Below are 19,084 nucleotides of genomic sequence, written 5' to 3' on the forward strand. Positions count from 1 at the left end.
GGGAAGGCCAGTCAGTATTCCAAACTGAGTAGGGCTCAAAATAGAAGGCAGGAAGCAGGAGGGTAAAAGAACCCTCCTGTCCTTCCGGTCTGTCCCTGGGGCTGGATGCCTCATGACCTCCACCCAGCCCTCCTAGATCTCCTGAATGCTCACTCACAGCTCTCTCCTACTTGCCACAAAAGGGAGCCCTGGGGACCACAGCCTCTTGGATTAGTTTTTCCTCTATCCAGGCATCCAGGCATCTTAACCATGAGGGACCTTGGGCTTGGGGGGAGGGGAGCACCTCCTTGTAGCCATCTGTCTTCTTCCCTCCAGGCCCTGTCCTTGGCAGGGACTGGAAGGTTTAAGCCTACTCTGGACAGAAGCCCCTCTAACTCAGAGCTGATCCCATCCTGGGAGAGCAAGAGTAGAAGAGGATGTAGCTGGTAGGAGGCCCCAGGCTGTAAACTACCCAGTAGCCAGGACAAGCCCCTAAAAGGGACTGAAACTTTCCTTGTCCTACATGTGTCAGCCGTGGGTCTATGCCCTAGGCAGTGCTGTTGTGTCCACACCCTCCCACCTCCCCTAAATCTGTTTCCTGAGTCCCATGTCCAGTGTTCTGGTCATCGCCTACTGCTAGGGCAGAAGTTAGTTATAATCCTAGGTGGCTGGTGGCTGAGGTCCATGGGGGCCACTCTGAATCTTACTGTATAACAGCCCTCAGAAAGTGAAAGGAAAACATGAGAAACGCACATTGCAGTGGCATTTGAGACATGCTCTTTAGGGTGGGACCACTAAGACCTGAGGCCTCAGACCTGGTCACTGTATACTTGGATAGGAGGCTGAGTATACCAAAAGCACAGTTTTGCAGACTCCAAATGGCTAGCACTCTGCTGTCCCCATAGCCTGGGAGCTCCATCTGTCACAGTGGAAGATGCCAATTTCTGAAGATCCCTTAGAGACCAGGCTTTTGGTGGTGAGGCTTGCACCCCTGTTCCAGCGGGTACTCAGGGTCACTAATGCCAAGGTCTCCACCTCCACCTGCCTCTGCTCAGTTTTCTAACTAGACACCAGTTAGACTGATCTAACTCACTGTATACCTTTATCATATCTATCTTGTCTCTTTCCTCGTCTGTAAAATGGATACAATGTGACAAGCTATAGGCTGAGGTCAGGAGGGTAAACAAGAGAAGGCATACAAAGATCTAGAAACAGGGCTGGCACTGTTTACAATGGACTGACTGCCTTTGTTACTTTAGCCAGGATCAGTGCAGAAGGGCAAGGCAATACATACTTGAGGGTTTGATCAAAGTAGTCCAAAGAACCCAGAATGGGTTGCAGTCATGCTACATGGGAACTCTAGAAAAAAATCAAAAGCTCATCGTACAGCTCTGCATCAGCTTACTTTGCCAACACCCTTAAAGCATTACAGGCTATACAGCCCACTCCTTTTAATGGCCCTCTTTCCCTGCTACTGCCTTATACTGCCCAGTGATGTGGCCTGATCTCACAGATTTAGTCTGGGTGGTCAAGAAACCCTCCTACAGGCTTCTGATACTCAGCAGGGTTTGGCTGCAACTCTGGTTCCTCACTTTAGTCTGCATCATCCCAAGAGCCCTAATTTTGTGCTGGGTTGCAACATTGTAGCTCATTGTACCAAGCTCGGGCTTGGGGTTCATTGCACAACAGTATCCAATCCAGGAAGGGGTGAGACAGGGCCAGCAAAGACTTCTCCAACATTAAGGGACCAGGCTGTGGTTTCAAATGCCATATTTACTGCTGGGACCAAAGTATTTGTAGAAGGGGTGCTGAAACCATGATACACCCTTAAGGGGGAGGGAGGCTTGGCAGCCTTAGGTCCCTGGGATCACACAGGTTAGCCCTTTCCTAAGAAGACCATAGAATGGTACCTCCAAGAAACACCTCGGCCAAGGAGACCAACTGTACCCTAAGGACAAGACAGCAGAGAATGCAACATTAAGCTATAGCCCAAAGCTTTCAAGCTTCAAGGGGAGGGGCAGACATGAGGGGGAAAGCTGGAGTTTCCCTTGGCAGCCTGGGTGATGCACGGAGCAGGTGTCCAGGGGGGTGTTCCAAGGAAGGGAACATGGACTGTGGTGAGGACCTAAAAAAAACCAGCCTGAGCTTGCTTTCTGAGTGGGTGCCCAGTCCTATAGCTGTTCCTCTCTGTCTCATGCTGACCAGTCACAGCGGGAAGGAGATTTAGGTTCTAGCAGGACAAAGAGTTTCTGCCTGCTCAAGGAGCTGACTAGTCAAAGTACCCATCACTCCCCAGAAGACGGAATGAGTGGAGTGTAAAGAAGAGGGGCTGGCCCTGGCAGCTGCCTCCCTCTGTTCTGAGCTGGGAGGCCTGCTGGGCTAAAGGACCCACAACACAAGGCATTCTGAAGTGTGGGCAGATGGGCGCCAAGAAGGGGCAGGTGGTGAAGGTACCTACATCAGTGAGGGTTGCTAGCCCACTCCCACCTCCAGCTGCAGAGGACAGGTGGGGTCCAGGAAGGAAGGAGGCAGTGCCAGCACAGAATCCCCCCATAGTCAGGGACCAGACTGTCATTCCAAATGTCATTTTTACTGCTGGGAAAGAGGTGGTTCCAGGAGGGGGCTGAAGCTGAGGTAGGAGCCCAAGGCTGGGAGCCCCCAGCTTGGTGGAGGCCTGCCTTCACAGGAGAGGGAACTCGGCAGACTTAGGCCTCCAGGACCACACAAGTTGGCTCTGTCCTAGGGAGGGCACAGGACTGCTTGTAGGTCCTTGGGCAGGGAGCCAATAACTGTATCGATGTACAGCTGAGCCCGCTGCAGTGTCACCTCCTTCACAGGGAGCTGGTGGCCCTGTGCACGCACCTGGAGGAACAGTGGCAGTAAGGGCTGGGCATACTTCTGGCCTGGCAGGTGGAGGCTGGGTAGTAAAGGAGGTTTCTCACCAGCTTTTCTCGAAGTTTCAGGACCAGGTCTACCACTTCCACCTCCGACTTATCCTTCATCCAGGCCTCAATGTCCTGCTAGGGACATTTCCAGTTCTTCTCACCAGGCTTCCCACCTCCCCCGGGTCTGTACCTATCCCCTCCCTTTGCCTTCCCTCACCGCCTCACAAATAGCTTCCAGGTGTAGAGCCTCCAGCTTCTGGGCCATCTCTTTATGCCGTTGCCGATACCAGCCATCAAAATGGGGGGACTTGAAAAAACGCCTGTGATGGGCAAGAGGCAGCTGAGGAGCTGGCCTATGTGTTTGGGGCGCCCACAGCAGCCTGTGCCTGATGTTTCCCCACCTGTAGAGGCCCAGCCAGTCGCCCTTGAGGATGCAGGTGAGCTGGGGTCCCGCGTGTTCCAGGCTACGCAGGAAATCATCCTGGCGGAAGGGGCAGATCTGGGGGGGGCTCTGAGACAAAGTTAAGATGAGCTGGGTGTTAAAGAGCACAGGCAGACAGGTCATACCTTTCAGCGGGATGGAACCCTCCCTCCAGGATGTATCTGAAGATCTTCACCCTATCCTGCTTGGGGCAGATCCCTGGATCACCCTTCAGGAGTTCTGTCAGTATCCCTCCTTGCAGTCCTCATTTCTCTGCCCTGTGCGGGATGCCTGGCAGGCACAAGGTCAACTTCATGCCCTGGTGGCTTTCTGCATCACAGCCACCTTCTCTGTTCCACGTGGACATTCTTCTTGGGCCTTCCCTTCTTGGTATGGGGATTGAAATGACCCTCCCCAGAACTCCCTTGGCTCTACCTTCCAGGGTGTGATGCTCTTCTGCAGTGGCATGAGGCTGGCCATGTAGTGCTCCTGGAGGGTAAGGGACAAGGAAAATGTGAGCCACGAGCCCTGCTGTCATAGCCTCTGCTCTCACCATCCCTCCTATCTCTCCCTCACGCCTACTGCTGGCACACCCTACCCATCTCACCAGGGGAATGATGAAACTCTGTGTGAGTTCTAGGAGGTGCCGCCTCAGCAGGGCACTTTGTGCGTCCCAAGGCCTCTTCTTCTGGACGCCCTGCAACAGGAAGCAGGGGACTGAGTCTCAGCGTTGGCTGATATCCAGCATCCTTCACACCACACCGAGGACCCACGTCCAGGCCCTACCCAATAGCCTATACCTTGAGCAGCCGTTTAAGCAGTGCTTTGTCCCGGTGGAGATGGGCAGTATATGAGGTGTAGAGGCCTGACAGGAGGTCAGAGCTGTGGCTGTCCATTCAGCCTCCCTTCCACATTCCCACAGCTCTATTGATGATGAAGATGGTTGTCTGATCTGCCTACAGCCCCATTCCCTCGACAGAACCTGCACATCTCTCACCCATCCGTCCTGAGACTCAAGAGACCTGCTAAAGAAGACAATGTCCCCCCACCTGCCACCACGGGGCCTGAGTAGAAAGAAAAAGAGTCAGAAGGCCTGGCCATCACCACTGGAGGAATCTACCAAGTCCAGGACAGGCTTTACAGAGTAGACGGGGCTGCAGCCCAAGGAGGAAGCACAGACCTGGCTTGGTGTCGAGGGTCTTCAGCCGTGAGGGTTTTTTAAGCTTGACTTGCTTAGGAAGGTCCCCTGTGAAATACACACAGTAGCCAAGACTTGGACCCACAACTCTGCCGATGCCTATGGCCTCAGCGGTATTGGATATAGAACCTCACCTTAGGTCCCAAGCCAGTGAGGCTTATAGCCCCTGGTCTTCTCACCTGACATCTTGGGCTCCCCAATTCGGAGGACATGAGGCCAGTGCTGGAGTGTTTTGATAAAGAAAGGGTTTGTGACTCCTAGGACCACGTTTGGTCTAGAGAGAGAAAGAAAGAAGAGGCAGAGAGAGGCCTAGGGGAGGAGTGTGTGAGGCTGGGAAGGGAGGACATGTACTTACGGAGCCTGTGTCCGTGTTGTGAGCTCCTTGAACTCACTGTCGTGAATGGTGAAGTAGGGGCGGAAGTCACAGCAGAACTTCAGGGGCTGTAGGCAGCTGTGGGGTAGGGCAACAAAGAATGTATACAGCTGGGTAACCAAGCACAACCATGACAGTCTAGTAGGTAAAGTTTGTACCTGGTCAGGGCTAGCACCAGTTCTGAAGACACATCAGGCGAGGGTGCCAGGACCACTAGGGGCTCCCCAAGGAGCATGAGCTCCCACAGGGTTTGCACATGAGTTAGCACTGGCCGGAAGCACCTGGTTCAGGAGAGCAATTGGGTCAGTCAGGTAGCTCCGTTACAAAGGAGCTGTGGTGCGCATAGGGCACTACCTCTCCCAAAGACAGTAGTAAGGATGGTCCAAGTGCAAGGGATCTCAAGTCATCAAAGCTACCCCATGTTCTGACAGACCACCTGAGCTAGTGCTGGCTTAGGGAGCTTGACCTGGACCCTGCCTGTGAGGGGCTGCAGACCCAGAGCCCCAGGGAATCTACCAATCAAAGGCTCTGTTATTCCTATTTCCTCTTATGACTCCAGACTAAAGTCCTGGTTCCTATTGGGCCCAGAATGGAACAAGATAATCTCAAAGTCCAGAATCCCTTGAAGATCCCTAGAAAGGCTCAAAGGGCAGCCTTAGAGAGCAAACGTCTCCCTAACAACCTCTCCAGGCACAGAACCTTCCTGTCCACTGTGTCCATTTTCCCTAAGTCAGACACTTGGGTAAGAGGGCTTCTCAAGAATCACTTGGATGAGCAGCCTTTTTTGGCAAGTTGTGCCCTGCATGATATACACATTTGCATGTGTATGACTGAGGGTAGGCTCCCTCAGAGAAGCCTACAGTACCCTACAGGGCTCACCTAAACAGATCCAGTTCATGGACACTAGTGAGGACAACTGGGGCTGGCAGCAGGTTCTGTGAAGTGAAGGGAATGTAAGTCAGGCCAAGGTGAATGTTCTATCTGATGACAATCCTGCAGCCCCTTTCCCATGCCATCCCCCTCCCCCAAGCACAGGCTCCATACAGAAAATGCTGGTCACCACCATGACTCTGCCTAGGTTTGGCCACCCACAAAGTAGGCTGGTGAGGCAGAGGCAATAATCACCCAAGCCCAGAGACAAGGCTCAAGCTAAGACCCAGCTCCTTCTACCCCATCCCCCACCTCTTGGTCACACTGCTTTGGCGGATTGGGTTCCAGCTTGTCCACCCTGGATGGGATGCGCACCTAGGGAGGAAGGAAGCAGCTGCCAGAAAGGAAGTAGAGTGTCACTACCACCAACACCAGCATGGCTTACTCTTCAGCTGGTCCTCACCTGGATGACGACTCCCATGACAGGTAGGTTCAGGGTCTGCCCAGGCACGGGGGCTGGCCATTGGTCAATCTCATTACAAACTGTGGACACAGGTGGCCGATGTCAGAAGCCCTCCCAAGGGACTGAGTTGAGACAATGTCGGCCATGTCTGATGGCCACTTACCTGCTTCCAGGCAGGGTGCCAGCTTCTCAAAGTATTCAGGGGCGATCAGGCTTAGGAGTGACTGAAACAGCCGGACAAATGGCAGGCGTGACACCAGCACTAAAGACTGTAATGATGCAGGGCCAATCAGAGGGCATTCAGCTACAGGCATCGCTCCTATAACTCAGTAGCTCGTGGCAGCCCTGAAGCCATGCTTACCCAGAGCTGGTCAGGGCAGCACATCCCCACCATCCCATGGGACAGCTGCCACAGAATAACCTAACTCATGTATCAGGATTGGACAAGAGAAAGCCTGATGTCTGCACCCTAAGTTGGTATAGATAACCATAGGGTGGATAACCCCTGGTGACAAGCAGGGTTAGGACTGGGCCTGGGGCCTGCAGAGGCAAATGTGAGCTGGCTAAATTGTCCTTACCCTGGCAGTATGAAGGCATCAGCAAGACTCGAGGAGTTGGGATATTTTGGGCCCAAGGACAGAAAGGCCTCAAGTGCCATACTAGGCCAAGAAAGGCTTCAGGAAGAACTGGGCCCCATGGTAGCTCCTCCTTGGTTTTGCTACCCAGGCGGGCTGCAGATGGGTAGGCACCCTGCAGAGCTCCTCAGAGCTCCTCACTAGTTGTTCCCCAACTGTCCACCATTTGCTACCTCCCAGCGGCAGGCAGCTCACCTTCTGGAAGTAGCCCCTCTTCATAGAGCTGTCCTTCACCTGTCTGAAGTACACATAGCCCAGGTAGTGCGCTGGCTCTCTCTGTAAGGAGTGCAGTGTTAAACCATGCCCTACACAGGCCATTAACAAGATCCAGGGTGACATACACAGGGGCTGTTAAGGAGGAAACCGAAGGCTGGGCATGGTGGTACATGCCTTTAGTCCAAGCACCCAGGGTTAGGGTTGGGAGGCAGAGGTAGGTGGATCTCTATGAGTTCAAGGCCAGCCTCGTTTAAGTAGTGAATCAGGACAGGCAGGGCTATGTAGAGAGACCCTGTCTTAAAAACAAACAAACAAAAAAACAAACAAACAAACAAAAAAAACTGGGTAGTGGCTCATGCCTTTATTCCTTAGCACTTGGGAGGCAGAGGCAGGTGGATCTCTATGAGTTCAAGCCCAGCCTGGTCTACAGAACTAGTTCCAAGACAGCCAGGGCTATACAAAGAAACTCTGTCTTGAACACCCCCTCCTGCAAAACAAAAGAAAGCAAACCTAAGAATCCAGGAGATTTAGGAGGCAGCTGTCCGAGACTAGTTCCTGCCCTTTCCCTACCACAGCGGGACCTAGGTTCTCTAGTTCAGAAGGTCTAGGGGACATCTGCTGGCACAGAAAGACTTAGACAACAGGAGAGTGCCTCAAGGTCTCAGAAGTCCCTGCAGGCCTCTGCTCACTGAGCCACGGCTTATTTAATCACACAGGTGCCCAGCAAGGGCAACATGATCAACAGGATCAACTTTACTGATCCTAGTGAACCACGTAAGAGCTGGCCCAGGTGGAGACCCCAGCGCATGATCAGAGCAGGGCTCCCAGAGTGGGGCTGGCCAGCACTTCTACTCCACAAGTCCAGGGGCTTTAAAGAAGATATTCACAGCCAGGAGCCTTAGTAAAAGGAAAGAAGACAGATGAGACATCCCATTACTCACCTGCAGTGCCAAGGGGGCCTTGCTGTTATAAGGCCTGTCGTCACCATGCCAGAGGCTCTTCTGACCTCCACACTGACGCATGCGGAAACTGAACTGAGTGTCTCCAAGGCATCCTGAAAAGAGGCAGCCCCACCACACATTCATGAATGGGAGACTCTCCTTCCATTGTTGGGGTGAGGACTGTCGCACAAGGGAAAACTGACAATCTGTTTCCCAACAGACTCCTATCCTGGTTCTATACACCACATAAGGGTCTTGGGATGAATCCATACAGAGAACCATCTTCAGTTTCCCTGCAGGAGCCTGGCTCAGTCAGCCTGGGACAGGAGAATCTACTATACAATTGCCCAGATCTGTGGCTGTCTATGGGTTTTAGAGAACCTGGCTATCTTGCTGCAGCTGGGATCTGGTGAGGGTCCATCCTTACAGTACCTCATCTACTGCTAGCAGTCTACATACCACTGGCCCCATCACTCCACTTTTTGCCCACGACCTTCCAGCCCCAGAGCCAGTGTTCGGGAAGTATGGGATTATCTACCTGAGTGGGAGTCTGGAAAGGACAGGTAGCAGATGCTGCTTTTCTGAAACAAACAGAGCCCAGTGAGGGTTGGCTCACTCCTGGGGACACCCATTCCCAAGAAGTCCAGAACCTACCTCCTTATCTGTGAGCCGGAAGTCACTTGGATAGACTAGCTGTAGGGGAAGACAGAGCACTTGGTGAATCTGTATCTGCCTGCGGTAACACCGTCCACTAAAACAGCTCAGCGGATGCCATAAGCGTGTGTGTGCAAGGGCGGGCTGTTTATCTGGCCCGTTTTCTGGCCTCCTGTGACCTCCTTCCATACACGCTGTCTTACATCAGAACCTTCTCCTGGAGTCCGATTCCCCCTCTCTATGACCTTCAGCCCTAGTATATACCGTGTGTGTGCTAGCTAGTTTTCTGTCAACTTGACACTAGCTAGAGTCATTTGGGAAGAGTGACTCTCAATTGAGAAAATTCCTCCATAAGACTGGCCTGTGGGGTTTTTTCTGTGTAGCTTTGGAGCCTGTCCTGGAACTCGCTCTGTAGACCAGGCTGGTCTCGAACTTACAGAGATTCGCCCGGCTGAAGTACATTTTCTTAATTAGTGAATGATGTAGGAAGGCCCAGCCTGTTGTTGGTGCTGCCACCCCTTGACTGGTGGTCTTGGGTGATATAAGAAACCTAACTGACAGCCAACCATGGTGGTGCATGCCTTCGATCCCAGTATTCAGAGGCCAAGGCATTGAGCCTGAAGAAAGTCTGTTTCAGGGGACTCATCCCTTAAAAAACCAATATAAGTGAATGCAAAGCCAGCCTGGTCTACACAGTGAGTTTTAGGACAGCCCTGACTACAAAGACTCTCAAAAAACAAAAAAGTATGTGTGAAGTCGGGCAGTGGTGGCGCACGCCTTTAATCCCAGCACTCGGGAAACAGAGGTGTGCGGATCTCTGAGAATTTGAGGCTAGCCTGGTCTACAAGAGCTAGTTCCAGGACAGGCACCAAAAGCTACAGAGAAACCTTGTCTTGAAAAAAACAAACAGGGGGCTGGAGAGATGGCTCAGAGGTAAAGAGCACTGACTGCTCTTCCAGAGGTCCTGAGTTCAATTCCCAGCAACCACATGGTGGCTCACAACCATCTATAATGAGATCTGGTGCCCTCTTCTGGTCCAAGCATACAGACAGACAGAACACTGTATACATAACAAATAAATAAATCTTTAAAAAAAAACACAAACAAAAAAGTATGTGTGGCCGGTTGGGGGTGGTATACACCTTTAATTCCAGCACCCACTCAGGAGGCAGAGGTAGGTGGATCTCTGTTAGTTTGCAGCCATCCTGATCTACAGTGTGAGTTCCAGGAGAGCCAAAGCTACACAGAAGAATCCCTGTCCCAAAGCACACACTCCCCCGCAACAAAAAAGAATTATACTTTTCTGTTTAGAAGATTTTAGATCTCTAGCTTCTCAGATCATCTGGGCCATAGCATTTCCCAACCACAAAGGTCCTTTGCAGCAGTTGTCTCAAGGGTCACTTTTCAGCCTTACCTCAGTCACGCTCACTACCTCTCAGGCTCTCACAGGTCCCTCTGACATCAGGATCTGCCTCTGAGACACCTCCACCTACAGCAGACCTACTGAGATGGATGGTCAGTTGCCTTTAGAACACAGACATTATCTTGGCCAGACCTGCTCTGCCAAGGGCTCACTGACTAAGCCTGAGTCAATGAGCCGGAAACATTTTCTTCTTCCTCCTCTTCTCCTGTCTTTCTGGTGGTTTTTGTTTTGTTTTCTTTTTTTGTTGAGACAAGGTCTCACCATGCAGCCCTGGCTATAACTCATTAAGTTGACTAGGCTGATCTTGAACTCATAGAGACCAGCCTGCCTTTGCCTCCAGAGTACTGGGATTCAAGACACGTGCTACTATGCTTTTCTTTTTCTTTCTTTCTTCTTCCTCCCTTTCTTTCTTTTCTTTCTCTTTTCTCAGATACAAGTCCCATTCTGTAGCTCAGGCTACTCTGGAACTCACTATATAAACCATACTGGCTTCAAACTCACAATCCTGCCTCAGCCTCCTGAACGCTGGGTTTGCATACACCACTATGTCTGGCTGATATTCTCAAGGCTGCCTTTATGTGTAGGTGGAATGGAGGCCCTCATGCCGGAAGACTACATCAAAAGCCTAAGGCCCTGCCCAGCTGCACACAGCTGGTGACCAGATGCCAAAGGTTGTGAAGAGCTCAAAACAGAGGGGCCAAGCAGGGCCTCACAGGGTCTGGATCTGATTCTAAGGGAAAGATGAATGCCATAGGATTTTTAGCAGGAAAATCAGACATGAACTGTGTCTGACACTGGAGACTGCAGCAAACACAATGTGAAACCTGGGGTTGTCTCTGGCTTGAGCAACTGAGGGCAGGAGATATTTTTGCCTCTTTTGGGAAAGGGCCACGAAAAATGTTGCGGAAGATATATTGATGGGTAGGCAGTCAGGCCTTGGAGACCGTCTCTTTCTTGGTCAGGGAAGCGCTCTTAGAACTCTAAAGAGGCCCCTCTTGGAGAGGTGGCAGTCAATAAGAAAGAGGGTTAAGAAAGAGGAGGTCGCTAAGCTAGTCACTAGACCAAAGAATTGGGGGAAAGGTCAGCCTGAGGATACAAAGTATTCAGAGAGGCGTCTAAGAGGACCCTAGACCAAGCAGGAAAGCTACAGGCCAGGAGGCCATAGGATGTGCTTCCTGGAGGGTGGGCGCGAGGCGTTGAGAAATGACTGGGAGGAAAAAAGCAGCGGGGGTGCAGGCGAGGGAAGGGAGGAGCACGGGGGGAGGGGCATCGGGAGAGGAGGGACGTCCGGAGAGGAGGGGCGACGGGAGAGGTTCAGGTCGCCGAAGAAGAGGCACGGGGACAGTTCGGGAGGCTTGACCAGCCCATAGCTTACCTCCAGCGCCTGGCCCAGCTCCAGATCGAAGGTGACCACGCACACGCACTCCAGCCAGGCAGAGAAGCGCGCCCAGGGTATCGCCGAGGCCCGCGCTGCACGGCCGGAGGACGTGGATCTGGCCACGCCTAGTCCTCCGCCAGCTTGCCGAGGCCCGGTATCCACCTGCACCTCCATGGTAGTAGATCATGCGATACCCGCACGTTGCGGGGAAACGCAGGGGTTCAGCTGGCCCGCCTCGGAGCAGTCGAGCTGCCGCCGCAGGCCAGAAGGTCCCCTGAGCAGCCGCGCGCCCCCTGGCGCCAGAGGAGCGTCCGCCCTGGGGCGTCGGCTAATGTACCAGCGAGAAAGGCCCCAGTCGGTTAGAGGGGTCTAGAGCTGGTGGCCCTTCCCGACAGTGGAGGATGAGTGACCCGGGTCCGCCCGTGGAGGAGGGGGGATAGTGCGGCTGTCAGTCTGGCCGGCGAGCAATGCTGGTTCTGATATCCCTGGCCTGCATCTGAATCGATGGGTCTTTGGGCGTGTAGTGGTGCCTACCAGGGGGCGTCAGACGTTTTCGCTTTTTCGAACCACGTAGAATTGTATTGGACCACCTAGGGGTATCCACCCCGGCCGAGGGTTGTGAGCTTAATGTTCATTTTGCGTGTCATCGCTACAGAACCTTGTCATCTATAGCATTCACATCGGACAATTGACCAAGCTAATTATAGACAAACCTCAAAATGAGCTCAATCCTTTAAAAGTGTGAAAACCACTTCCGGGCGGTGGTGGCAGCGCAGGCCTTTAATCCCTGCACTTAGGAGGTAGAGGCAAGCGGATCTCTTGAGTTTCGACCTGCGTGGTCTACAGAGGAGTTCCAGGACAGCCAGGGCTGCACAGAGAAACCCTGTCTCTACAAAACAAAATAAAACAAGTGGGCGTGGGGGTGGGGGGAGATGTTTGGGCCTGAAGAGATGGCTCAGCGAATAAAAATGCAGGCTGCTTTTCCTGAAAAGTTGGACTTGAGTCTCAGCACCCACATGGCAGCTCACACCTGTAACTGCTCTTCCTGCGGATTCGATGCCCTCTTCTGACCACCACGGGCGCCATGAACGCACGTGGTGCACAGGCAAACACTCTAAAAACAAATATTTAAAAAAGCACCTCAATGTTTTAAGTTCACAGTTTTGTGTCTGAATGTGTAGCCCTTTTGTACTTCCTTAGGGTTCCCTGTCCAGGGTTGGCACCATTGATAGACCACATCTCCACCCACCCACTCTTTACAACTCTAGCCAAATTGGCATGTCTGCCCCAGACTCACTCCCACTCTATGCTGGTGTGCCCACTTTCGCTAGCAAACAGGCAGCCTAGTGACCTAATGCTGCTGCCTCTAGGAGTAAAGAAGTTTGCAGTCCCTAACTCGGAGGCCAGGTATATAGAAGAGTGAGTTTAGAACCAAGAGGCAACGAAGCAGGCGAGAAAGACGGGAAAACTGGGGAGGGGGACATGAGAAATGGAGAGTCTTCCTCCTCCCCACTCCCAGCCTTTTGCCAGTAGAGAAGCAAGAAATCTAGCACAATTAACAACTGCTTAAGGTCTTCCTCTTCCAAGCAATAAACCTGCAAGTTTCCAGAAATCTCATCAGAAACCTGGTTAACAGGGAAAGAACAATAAACTAAATCTCTTGTGTAACCTTAGTAATTTCTGGTTTTACTTTACCAGACTGCCATCCAAGACATTCCCAGAGCTTCCTTGCCCATCCTACTTATGGGAAGGGCACAATAGTAATCTTTTGAGACACAGCCTAAGAGCCATCAAGATGGGATATATGATCAATGCTAAATAATTATATTGCTCCCTTCCAGAGCCCATAACTATGGATTTATCTTACTGACTCCTCAAGAAGCCTACATCTATATTCTTGGATGTCATACTCACTTCAACACACACCCTCATTTGAGACAGGGTCTCCCTATGTAGTCCTGGCCTGGGTGGAATTTGATATGTAGACCAGGCGCGTCTTGAATTCACAGAACTCTGCCTGCATCTGTTGGGATTAAAGGCGGCCATTATCACACTTGCATTGTCTCTCTTAACCACTGTGCTTAAGTCTATACTAAATTTTTTTATGTATATATAATATTCTTTCTGCGTGTATGCCTGCAGGCCAGAAGAGGCACCAGACCTGTTGTGAGCCACCATGTGGTTGCCGGTAATTGAACTCAGGACCTTTGGAAGAACAGGCAATGCTCTTAACCACTGAGCCATCTCTCCAGCCCCCTAAATTTTTTTTTATTAAGCCCCAGCTCTTATTTTGTTGGAAGTTGGAGCAAAGTGCTGATGGAGATAATGAGAGTGGGAAGTATTTAGCCCATGTGTTGCAGTTTTACTCTTCATTGTCTTGAGTCATCTTTTTGTCATGGAAATGCCTGTCATAATCCTTTGTTCCCATTAAAAAATAAAAAATAATACCACAAAGACATGTGCTCAACTATGTTCACAGCAGCATTATTTGTCATAGTCAGAACCTGGAAACAACCTAAATGCCCGTAGACTAAAGAATGTATATGGAAAACGTGGTACAGTTACATAATGGAGTACTACACAGCAGAAAAAAATAATGACATCTTAAAATTTGCAGGCAAATGGATGGAGCTAGAAAACATCATACTGAGTGAGGTAACCCAGAAAGATAATTATCATCTGTACTCACTCGTAAGTGGTTTTTAAACATAAAGCAAAGAAAACCAGCCTATAATTCACAATCCCAGAGAACCTAGACAACAAAGAGGACCCTAAGAGAGACATACATGGATCTAATCTACATGGGAAATAGAAAAAGACAAGATCTCCTGAGTAAATTGGGAGCATGGGGATCATGGGAGAGGGTTGAAGGGGAAGGGAGAGGAAGGGAGGAGAGCAGAGAAAAATGTATAGCTCAATAAAATCAATAAAAAATTAAATAAAAAATAAACTCAAATTCTGCTTCATAAAATGGCTAGTCTCGAAATGTCATTCTTTGTCAAAGCCACAAATTCAAGTCTGGTTTTAGCTGAGATCCCTAAAGGTCTAGAACTCAGGCTACTGAGAATGGCAGTATAGCAATACTCTATCTATATATTATACTATATATTTTAGGTGTTTTAGTTTTTAAGCATTTAAACCTTTCTTTCAAAATTACTGTCTTAGACTAGGCTTCAGCAACAATCTCCAAGTCTGTTTTTTGGGGGGTTTTGTGGGTGGAGACAGGGTTTCTCTGTGTTAGCCCTAGTTGACTTGGAACTTGCTTGTAGACCAGGCTGGCCTTGAACTCACAGAAATCCACTTGCCTCTGCCTCCCGAGTGCTGGGATTAAAGGCATCCCAGCTTTAATCTTCAAGTCTTAAATGGTTTTTTCATTCACATGAACTGGGAAGGCCAAATGGACTGCTGGAGCACATATCAAAGAGGAAGAGAATAGAAAGGTCTCCCCCACACCTTTCTGTCACCATTGCTGGTCATTGCCTTTCAACTGCCTAAAAACTATGCGCTTGCAGTCCGTCTGCTGAAAGTAGTCACGAGGTTCCAAGCAGGATGGGAGCGGATGGTTATTTATGAGCTACAAAGTCATTGTCTTTTTTAATTACCACATTGTGTTGAGCTGAAGACAATTATTTTATAACTAAGAAAACTGCTACCAAGTGCACAGTCATTCAAAGCCCATTTTGCCTACCTGCAGTATGCCAGAAAGGACTAACTTTGCAAGTGGAGATGAGAGTCAGTCTCAACTCTGACCCCCCAGGAGAGAGTTTGGTAGGTATCTTTATTGGTGGAAATTGGGGGAAATAGAAGTGGGGTGATTCATGCCAGTGTAGTTAGTTAAACAAGTCACTTTTGGGATTCACAGGTCAGAGGTGTTATCTGCACCTTTGAAGTTGGTGGTTATCTTTTAAGTTTTAAAAAATATTATCTCATTTTATATGTACACGTGTTTGGTCCACTTGTATGTGTATCATGTATGTGCCTGGTGTTTGCAAAGGCAAGAAGAAGGTGTCAGATCTCCTCAGACTGAACTTACAGATTGTTGTAAGATAAGAATGGAACCCATGGCCTCTCTGCAAGAACAGTTGAATGCTCTTAATCACTGAGCCATTTCTCCAACCCCTCCTACTAATTTTTTTTCTCCAACCCCTCCTACTAATTTTTTATTCTGTTTTTTTGTTTTGTTTTTTGAGGCAGAGTTTCTCTGTGGGTAGTCTTGTTGTCCTGGAACTTACTGTGTAGATCAGGCTGGCCTCAAGCTCACAGAGATCCACTTGCCTCTGCCTCCCAAGTGCTGGGATTAAAGAGTACCAAGCCCAGGAAATTTTAATTACCTTCATGTATTTATTCTTATTTTTATTTATTTGACTTTTCAAGACAGGGTTTCTCTGTGTAACAGTCCTAACTTTGTAGGCCAGGCTGCCCTTGAACTCACTGAGGTCTGCCTGCCTCTGTCTCCCAAGTGCTGGGATTAAAGACATGTGCCACCACTACCTGGCAAGTGTTAATCTTTTATTATTATTATTATTATTTTGACACATGGTTTCGCTGTAGTTTTAGAGCCTGTCCTGAACTAGCTCTTGTAGACCAGGCCCATCGCCCGGCCCTCATTTTTATTTTTGACATAAGATCTTGCTAAATAGTCCAAACTAACCTCAAGTTTACAATCTTCTTGTCTGCATCTCCTGAGTGCTGGGATTACAGACATACACCATGATGCATGGAGATCCACTTAGATCAACTTAAAAGACAACTGCAGGCATTGACACACTCATCCTAAGAACTGTAGTGTTGGTGAGGTGTGGGGGCACATGGTTATAGTAATACTAGCACTTGGGAGGCTGAGTGAGGATTAACTAGAGTTCAGGACCATCCTAAACTACAGTGAGATCATTTCTAAAAACATCAACAACAAACAACTACGGTGTTCATGGGTTTACCCTTAATTAGTATTTGTTTTCAAGATTTTTTTTCCTTTTAAGTAAAATGAATATATATTTAGTTTTTTGAGAGAGGGTTTCTCTGTGTTGCCCTGCTGTCCTGGAAGGCTGGCCTCGAGCTCACAGAGCTCTTCCTGTCTCTGCCTCCTGAGTGCTGGGATTAAAGGTGTGTGGGCCACTATCGCCTGGCATGAATATGTATTAAAATGCATGAAGCTTCAGTGAATTTGACAGATGAATCAAATCAGTCAAACTGTGTAACCCAAGCACTAGTAAGATCTAAAAAGTTGCCAGCTGGTTCGAGGCCAGCCTGGTCTACAGGGTAAGTTCCAAGACAGCCAAGACTGTTACACAGAGAAACTCTGACTCAAAAACAAACAAACAAAAAAAGCCTTATGAATTTTGTATGCTAGACAAATAATGGGATAAAACCCATTATTCTTGGTACACAACCCTTTCTATGTTACTGAATTTTACACTGGAACACTTCATTAGTTTCTGTGCCGTTAGATGACCTCTGACTTATGTACTATTTGAACTGTGCTATAATGAAGTCTTTATAAACATATATTAATTGTACAAAGTAAATTTTTTTCTTGATTCAGGGTGTCATGCGGGCAAGGATGGCCTTTACCTAGGTATGCTGGTATGCCGCTGAGAATGACCTTGAACTCCTGATCCTCCTGCCTGCACTTATCAACTGTTGTGATTATAGGTGTGCACCATTTCACTACCCCTGCCAAATTAGTGGTTTTGCCATGATATTTCCATATATCTATATGTCATGTTAGCTCACACTTAACTCCTCTCCATCTGTTCTCCCCCTGGCATCCTTCCCAGTCTCTTAATAGTCTCTCTCCTACATTCAGATCATCATTTTAAAAATTTCTGCTTATGAAGGAATGCATATAGAGAGACACATACCTTTAATACCAGCACTTGAGAGGCAGAGGCAGGTGGATCTCATTGAGTTCTGGGTCAGCCTGGCCTACAAAAGTGAGTTCCAAGACTACACAGTGACTGAAAAAAATGCAGATGACACCTGGCTTTTAGGGTCCAACTGAATTCGTACGATGTTCTCTAGTTCGTCACCTTTTCTTCATTATAGTTAATGGTCCATTGTGTGGTCAATACTGAGCCCTCTCCCAAGCCCCAACCCATATATTCTTTGTTCATCCATCTCTCAATGGGGATTTAGCTGATTTTATATTTTGGCGGCTCTGAAGAGTTCCACAATGAATCTGGGAGTGCAAGCAATATTGTGGTGACTCTACACTTTTCCCCAATACCCAGGAAGAGTATAGGTGTACCTGCAATGTGTTTTCTCTTTGATGTGCCTGGGAATGTTTTTAGTTCACCCTCATTTTTTTTCTCCCAAAACGAGACAGGGTTTCTTCAGGTAGCCCTGGCTGTCATGGAACAGGTTCTGTAAATCATGCTGGCCTCAAACTCACAGGACTGCATCTGCTTTTGCCTCCCTAGTACTGGGATTGAAGACGTACACCACTGCCACCTGCTAGCTCATCAACATAAAAAAAATTGTATGTGTGTGCGTGCTCAGTCAAGCTTGAATTCTGTCCTCTCTTTCTTTCTTCCTTTCTTTCTTTCTTTTTTTTTTAAAAGATTTATTTATTTAGTTTACAGTGTTCTGCCTGCATGTATGCCTGCAGGCCAGAAGAGGGTACCAGATTTCATTACAGATGGTTGTGAGCCACCATGTGGGTGCTGGGAATTGAACTCAGGACCTCTGGAAGAACAATCAATGCTCTTAACCTCTGAGCCATCTCTCCAGCCCTCTTCCTTTCTTTCTAAAGATTTATTTATATGTAAGTATGTATCTGTGTAAGTATATGCCACAAGGATAAGAGTATGACTGGTGTTGAACCCTTGGAACTGGAGTTACAGATGGTTATGAGCTGACTTGTGTTGCTGTGGATCAAACCCAGATCTTCTGGAAGAGCAGCCAGTGCTGTTAATTACTGAGTCATTTCTCCCGTCCCTTGGCCTGGTTTTTTATGTTGGTTTTGGGGTTTGAGCCCAGGACCGCATGCTCACACACGAGTCAGTAATCATTTTACTGACTGAGCTATCCCCCCAGTTTTTCACTTCCAGTGTTTGAAGGATAGTTTTGCCCGACATAGGGTTTTTCACTGACAGGTTTTATTTTTCCTTCACACTCTGGAGGTTATTTTATCACTTCCTTGATCTTTTATGAGCCCTCAGCTATAAACTTTATTGTTGTTCCCTTAATGTTGGTGAGTCATTTTTTCTTTCTGCTTTCATGGTTTTTCTATCTTTGGCCCCCAGCGATTTGATAATGGTGTATATAAGCATGGTTCTGCCATTTGTCCTTTCTAGAGATTCTGGTTTCTGAGTCTATCTTGGCATAGAAACGCAGGGGCTCTGGAGGGAAGGACAATGCAGGCCCCCACTAGTCCTGTTCTGAGGTGCTCTGAGGCAGCACTCATTTTATATCATAGCTTTTCTGTCTCCATTTTATTGTTGAACAACTTTTTTATTTAGTGCTCTTAGGGATAGAGTTTACTCTATTTGGTCCTTTTGTGTCAGAAATACTTGCCTTTGTTCTAGGCATTTTGTGTACATCATAAATGGTTAAAGACAATTCATGCCAGTTATATACTGCACCAATTACGGAAAGAAGGTAATTCTTTTCATCATTTTACATATTTTTCATCATTTGTTATATATTT

The 19,084-nt window shown here is 48.7% G+C and overlaps 1 protein-coding gene and 1 long non-coding RNA gene across 5 annotated transcripts; one reads left to right on the top strand and one right to left on the bottom strand.

Moving 5' to 3' along the window:
- Positions 1–2,548: 2,548 nt before the first annotated feature.
- On the bottom strand, positions 2,549–11,702 carry Dennd6b (DENN domain containing 6B). Of its 4 annotated transcripts, none has more exons than XM_048444869.3 (20): positions 11,434–11,701; positions 8,636–8,674; positions 8,520–8,562; positions 7,982–8,094; positions 7,020–7,100; positions 6,353–6,458; positions 6,190–6,269; positions 6,039–6,101; positions 5,736–5,791; positions 5,015–5,137; positions 4,839–4,934; positions 4,663–4,757; positions 4,466–4,531; positions 4,086–4,150; positions 3,893–3,982; positions 3,721–3,774; positions 3,266–3,375; positions 3,082–3,184; positions 2,922–2,999; positions 2,549–2,841 (listed from the first exon to the last, which is right to left on the bottom strand). In XM_048444869.3, the coding sequence occupies exons 1-20, from the start codon at positions 11,608–11,610 to the stop codon at positions 2,719–2,721; spliced, it is 1,761 nt and encodes a 586-aa protein (XP_048300826.1). In that variant the 5' UTR covers positions 11,611–11,701; the 3' UTR covers positions 2,549–2,718. The 4 variants fall into 4 exon arrangements, 2 of the variants coding, with proteins under 2 accessions (XP_048300826.1, XP_048300827.1); XM_048444870.3 differs by having other exon boundaries at positions 2,922–2,996; positions 11,434–11,700; XR_007234185.3 differs by having other exon boundaries at positions 2,779–2,841; positions 2,922–2,996; positions 3,090–3,184; positions 11,434–11,702.
- LOC146891041 (uncharacterized) lies at positions 11,330–13,890 on the top strand. Its single transcript, XR_014997966.1, has 2 exons — positions 11,330–11,464; positions 13,579–13,890. It is a non-coding gene; the product is annotated as an uncharacterized LOC146891041 (long non-coding RNA).
- Positions 13,891–19,084: the final 5,194 nt, after the last annotated feature.

The sequence above is a fragment of the Myodes glareolus genome, chromosome 19 (genome assembly GCF_982192425.1).
Source record: "Myodes glareolus chromosome 19, mMyoGla1.1, whole genome shotgun sequence".
Classification (NCBI taxonomy): Eukaryota; Metazoa; Chordata; class Mammalia; order Rodentia; family Cricetidae; genus Myodes; species Myodes glareolus.

What these genes read in the sequence shown, in the direction of transcription:
- Dennd6b (XM_048444869.3), bottom strand. Translation starts at nt 11,610, where the DNA reads ATGGAGGTGCAGGTGGATACCGGGCCTCGGCAAGCTGGCGGAGGACTA. An exon ending in AGAGGGGCTACTTCCAGAAG is followed by an intron (nt 6,459 to 7,019) that starts GTGAGCTGCCTG and finishes GCATCATTACAG; the next exon opens with TCTTTAGTGCTGGTGTCACG. An exon ending in GACTGGCTGGGCCTCTACAG is followed by an intron (nt 3,185 to 3,265) that starts GTGGGGAAACAT and finishes TGCCCATCACAG; the next exon opens with GCGTTTTTTCAAGTCCCCCC.